General features: G+C 45.3%; 2 protein-coding genes across 7 annotated transcripts in view; one reads left to right on the top strand and one right to left on the bottom strand.

Moving 5' to 3' along the window:
* The window catches only part of LOC108228765 (protein NLRC3), a 13,283-nt gene extending 8,464 nt beyond the window's left edge, over window positions 1-4,819 (bottom strand). For 2 of the 6 annotated variants that reach the window (XM_037973835.1, XM_037973838.1), the window contains exons 1-2: window positions 4,662-4,819; window positions 3,058-3,158 (exon numbers count right to left, since the gene is read on the bottom strand). In XM_037973835.1, coding sequence (XP_037829763.1) covers window positions 3,058-3,139 — 82 coding nt within the window. In that variant the 5' untranslated portion in view covers window positions 3,140-3,158; window positions 4,662-4,819. Of the gene's footprint in view, window positions 1-3,057; window positions 3,171-3,756; window positions 4,225-4,661 lie in introns of those variants that run through there. The other 4 variants (XR_005232724.1, XM_037973836.1, XM_037973837.1 and 1 more) reach the window with 4 other exon arrangements.
* The window catches only part of LOC108244131 (NLR family CARD domain-containing protein 3), a 1,204,881-nt gene that overhangs the window by 829,155 nt on the left and 370,378 nt on the right, over window positions 1-5,348 (top strand). The gene's annotated exons all lie outside the window — the stretch shown is intronic.

Below are 5,348 nucleotides of genomic sequence, written 5' to 3'. Positions count from 1 at the left end.
GGCCCCTCACCTAGGACCTGTCTGCCTTGGGTGACCCTACTAGGGGCATGAAGCCCCTGACAGCATAGCTCCTAGGATCATTGGGACACTGAAACCCCTCCACCACGATAAGGTGGCAGCCCAGGGAGAGGCCAATTTCAAACTGGAAAATAATTTTCTTAGTCAAAACTGATATCACATTTTTATTCAAGTTGATAGATTGCTTTTTGGTAAAACTCATTCTGGCAAAAACAGAGCAATCAGTGCAAATATATCTTTCCTTTATGACAAATTAGAGATTAATTCAGAATGATTAGTCTTATGATTTAGGTTTTTCTTGTTGGATTCTTGCATTTGCTTTATTGTCCTTGTCTTTGTATTGTTTTGTCGTCTTTATACCTTGGTTCTGTTTTGTCACTATTCACCTGTCCTCTGCTCAGTAGTTTTTTGGTTTCCTGTCACACCCATCTCCACCTGTCAGTAATTGTAATCACTCACCTGTGCCCACTTCCCTTAATCATCCTCTGCTTTAAAACCTGGTCATTTTCTCCACTCCCCTGCCGGTTCATTGTTGATTGTTGCTCGTTGGTGTTTAGTCCGTGGTTCTGCCTCGCCTCGCCTCGCCTCCTCCGGCTTTCCTCCGATCCTGACAGAATGAACCGGCCAGAACAGAGCCCAGCAGACTCGCTTCTCTGTGTCACCCTCACAGGGGGGGAGAAATTGAGGATTATGGAGGAGCTGCTAGAACAACGCTCCGTCAGCTTCCTTGAGGGACCTTGCCTTACGCCCACAGTTGCCCCAGCGTCTCTCAGCCGCCGTCGGTGAGGTAGGGCTCCGACAGCAGCTGCCACCATGGCCCTTCCAGCCGCAGTCCTGTCCCCGGCAGCCATGAAGCCTGCTCCGGCCACGGCGGCCACAAAGTCCCCTCCGGATGCATTAGTTTCAGCGCCACCACCTGTAGCAGCCATGTCACTCTTGGCACCGGCAACCCCCACGTCTTCTCTGACCGCGACCGCCACCGAGTCATCTCCACCAGCCGTGGCAGCCGGCACCACGACTCCGCCGGCCATGGCAGTCTACAAGCCAGCCACATCTCCAGCCCCGGTCACAGTCTCTCCAGCCTCGGTCACAGTCTCTCCAGCCCCGGTCAAAGCCTCTCAGCCCCATTCATAGTGCCGCCTGCAGTGCCTCCATCGCCCTCTGCAGAGCCCTCAGTGCCTCCATCGCCCTCTGCAGAGCCCCCAGTGCCTCCATCGCCCTCGGCAGAGCTCCCAGTGCCTCCATCGCCCTCGGCAGAGCTCCCAGTGCCTCCATCGCCCTCGGCAGAGCTCCCAGTGCCTCCATCGCCCTCTGCAGAGCTCCCAGTGCCTCCATCGCCCTCTGCAGAGCTCCCAGTGTCTCCAGCGCCCTCTGCAGAGCTCCCAGTGTCTCCAGCGCCCTCTGCAAAGCTCCCAGTGTCTCCAGCGCCCTCCAGTGCCTCCTACGCCGCTCCCGCAGACCCGTCAACCTCACGCCACTACAGCCTCTCCGGTGAGTGAGAAGCTCCCTGCAACCACAGCTTCTACAGAGCTTATGCCTTGCCTGCCAAGTCTGTGATTGACGCTCCTCGCCAGGCCGCTCCACAGGGGGTCTACGACGACGCTCCTCACCAGGCTGCTCCAGAGGGGGTCGACGACGACGCCCCTCAGTCTTCCATGTCCTCGGAGGGGGTCCACGACGCCTCTTCACCATCCATGTCCTCGGAGGGGGTCGGCACCTTGCCTCGCTCTGACATGCTCTGCCACGCCGGCGGATCAGCCAGACGCCACCCGCTCCCCTCCATCGGCGGGTCTGCCCGACGCCGACGCCTCGGCTCTGCCGGCGGGTCTGCTCGACGCCGTCTGTTCAGCGTCCTCCCGACGGTCTCTCGGAGGGTCCCGGACGATGTCTTCACCTCACTCTGCTTCACCACGTTAAGGGTCCGGATGGGTGCTTCGCCTCGGTCTGCTCCGCCGAGGGTCCTGGTCGACGTCTCGCTCAGCTTTGCCATGTCGTGGGTCGCCCGCCTGGTCCTCGCCCACCAGAAGTCTTGCCACGCCGTGGACGGCGCACCGGCCACCCGCCAGAACTCCCGTGCCGTCCACCAGTACTATGATTGTTTTGTTCCCCTGGCCTTTTGCCCGGTTGGTTTTTTGTTTCATGTTCGTAATTTTGTGCCCTCCATCCATTGTTTTTGTTTTTACCCCCCACCTCCCTCCCGTGCTAGGTTTTTGTTTTGTTTTTCTTGAGAGGGGGGTTCTGTTATGATTTAAGTTTTTCTTGTTGAATTCTTGTATTTGCTTTATTGTCCTTGTCTTTGTATTGTTTTGTTGTCTTTATACCTTGGTTCTGTTTTGTCACTATTCACATGTCCTCTGCTCAGTAGTTTTCTAGTTTCCTGTCACACTCATCTCCACCTGTCAGTAATTGTAATCACTCACCTGTGCCCACTTCCCTTAATCATCCTCTGCTTTAAAACCTGGTCATTTTCTCTCCTGTTGTTTGATCAATCATTGTTGATTGTTGCTCGTTGTTGTTTAGTCCGTGGTTCCACCTTGCCTTGTCTTGCTTGTCGTTTTTGGATTTTTTTGTTATAGTTTGTTTTTGCTGCCATGTCAGTCTTTTGTTTTCTTAGTTTAAATAAATTTTCTTTCTGTTTTGTCATGAGTCTGCGCTCTGGGTTCCTCCGGATTTCCTCCGATCATGACAGATTAGGGCTTCATATAATAGTAGTGGTACCAGTATTTTGATCATGTAAACAACAGAAGACAAAAATCTATAGAGGAATAAAATAATTACAATCAATATTGCTCCATCAATTCTTATTGAGCATACAGGTCAAAAAGGAGTGGGAAGAAGTGCACACTTATTTAATCCTACCCTTTCTTCACAAGGTAATATTTATCTGGCTTCTATAATAATATAAACCTCAATAACAATATTAGGCCAAATACATATTTTAATGATTGAACAATTAAAAAAATAGTACAATATTATCTATCTTTACATGTCTATAACAGTTCTCATTGTTTCAGTTGGATGTTGTATTTGAATATGTACCTGCTGTAACAGCTGACGTGGCATCTGGATCATCCTGCAGCTCAGTCTTTTGGAGGAGTGTCTTTGATTGGTCTGAAGCCATCTTTCGATTTTTCTGCAGTCTGCAGGAACAACTGGAATTATTTCAGCTTTTCTTGGTTAAATCTTACAAAAAGCCATTGATCTAATGTTTTAAAGTATTTAAATGTTGGATAAGGAATTGTTTGATCAAACAGACTTTACTTAAGCTTATTATATAGATAAATATAATTAAGTTTCTTCTCCAAATCTCTAAATCTTATTTCTGAGGTGCTACTGTAATTCTTTTTGATTAATACAAACTTGATGTGGAATTATAAAAAAATAAAATTTTTGGAGAAAGAGCATGCCTAAACCACTCCCAGATATATTGTACGCCACAGTATAGAAAAAACTCATACCGCTGCTCTGAGTCAGACCATCACACTGAACTCTGGCTCTGAGTTTCTGCTTCAGAATTATATTCTTTGAGTAACTCCACTCTAAGTAGTTTACAGATGTAAACTTACTTCAGCGTGGACATTGTAATTAATGCCTTTGACATCAAACTTTTCCTAAATTTCCCTAATCACTGACCTCATAAAAAGGTCATACAGTCTGTTGTCTTTGCTCTGTTATTTCCAGCCTAAGTCAACCACCCCTGAAAGCCACTCAGCATTGTCCTTGCAACACATCCCTTACCCCTCAATGCAGCCATGGTCAATCTCCATCCTCAGCCTCAATGTCAGTTCACCTCTCCTCCTCAGTGGAACAGATCCAAACATGCTCAGCCAGCTCACCATTTCGGTCACGCTCCCAGATCACTTCCTCCTACTGTCTCCTCCAAGAAATCTATCCCAATATCAGCTTCTCCCATTCATCAAACAACCACTCCTTTACTCAAACATTGTTAACATAAATAGTTAAACTGCCAATATGCCTTGTTTTTTTAAAACTTCAAAAATCCAATATAATAAACAACACCAAACAAGAGTCTTTAACAGAGCTGTTTGGCAAATAAAAGTTGGTAAGTTTTCCATTGGCGCAACCCACATGCTCAAATCTGCTGCTCAACCCACAAATGGATTTTCTTAACAAATGTGGCACCATTTAAAGGGAAATAAACAGGCTTTCCAACAATGTCAGATTATTCACAAAGAAGCATTGTTACAACAAAGAAATAATTGACCAAAAATAAACGTATTTTCAGTTTGTGCTAGGTAGATAGATCATGTTCATTTGGCTTTAATTTAACATTGATATTAACATTGCTATTGTAACTTTGCTTTTCTTCATATTATGTTAAATTTAGATGCTTTTTAACAAACTTTAAACCAGTAAACATGTCAGAAAAATACCTAATTCTACAGAGAGCCTGTATTTGATGTTAAATGAATCCTGATGTTAATAATGACAGAGACGCCAGGTCCATAGATGGACATATTCACATTTTGAACTAATACCAAATATCGGACACTAAAAAAAAATTAACCAGGTCCTAATCTAACATGTGAACAGGGATCAACAAAGTTTCTGTCAAAGACATTACCTAAAAACAGACGTGTTGCTCCTTAAGAGACAAACAAAGCAACAAACATAAGACTCACAGCAGAGATGCCTACAGACGACACACAGTTGTCCTCTCAGATCCAGGAGTTGTCTTAGAGTATCTGGATGCTGCTGACAGAACTGAGCTCCATCACTGCTGCTGGAAACAGACTGACTCACACTGTTGCTGCTCCCTCTAATACATACCAGTTGGAAAATTTGAATATTCACTTCTGAAGAAGAGCTTCACGTTTTTGTTTTTTTTTTTCTCCCAGAGGAATGTTTCCTCAGAAGTCACGTGATGGAAGAGATAAACCTGCTAATGAGTTCCTGTCAGTATCAAACTGAATTTTGTTGACACATCTCTGGCTTGATGATACTCAGTCATTTTAACCATAAAACATGACAAATCTAATTAGTTACTTAGATTACAATTATGTCTTAAAGACATAAAAATCTGAAGGACATAATTTTTAGAGGTTGTGGTTTATAGACCTGACCAGCTTAGGAGCATCTCAGGCTTTCACTTTCTGATTATATTAATTTGGCCTCCAGTTCTAATGTAAGAATCTTGCTGTTATTTTTGATCAGGATACTTTTATCTTTTAACTCCCACATTAAAAATGTTACCAGGTCTGCTTTCCTCCACCTAAATTAGGATTCAAGGATTCAAGGATTCAAGGAGACTTTATTGTCATTCGCATCACATGTGGTACATGAGGTGGAACAAAATTGTGAACCACGGT

Source organism: Kryptolebias marmoratus, linkage group LG23 (genome assembly GCF_001649575.2).
Source record: "Kryptolebias marmoratus isolate JLee-2015 linkage group LG23, ASM164957v2, whole genome shotgun sequence".
In the NCBI taxonomy this organism is placed as follows: Eukaryota; Metazoa; Chordata; class Actinopteri; order Cyprinodontiformes; family Rivulidae; genus Kryptolebias; species Kryptolebias marmoratus.
This window is presented reverse-complemented; position numbering and strand designations above follow the sequence as displayed.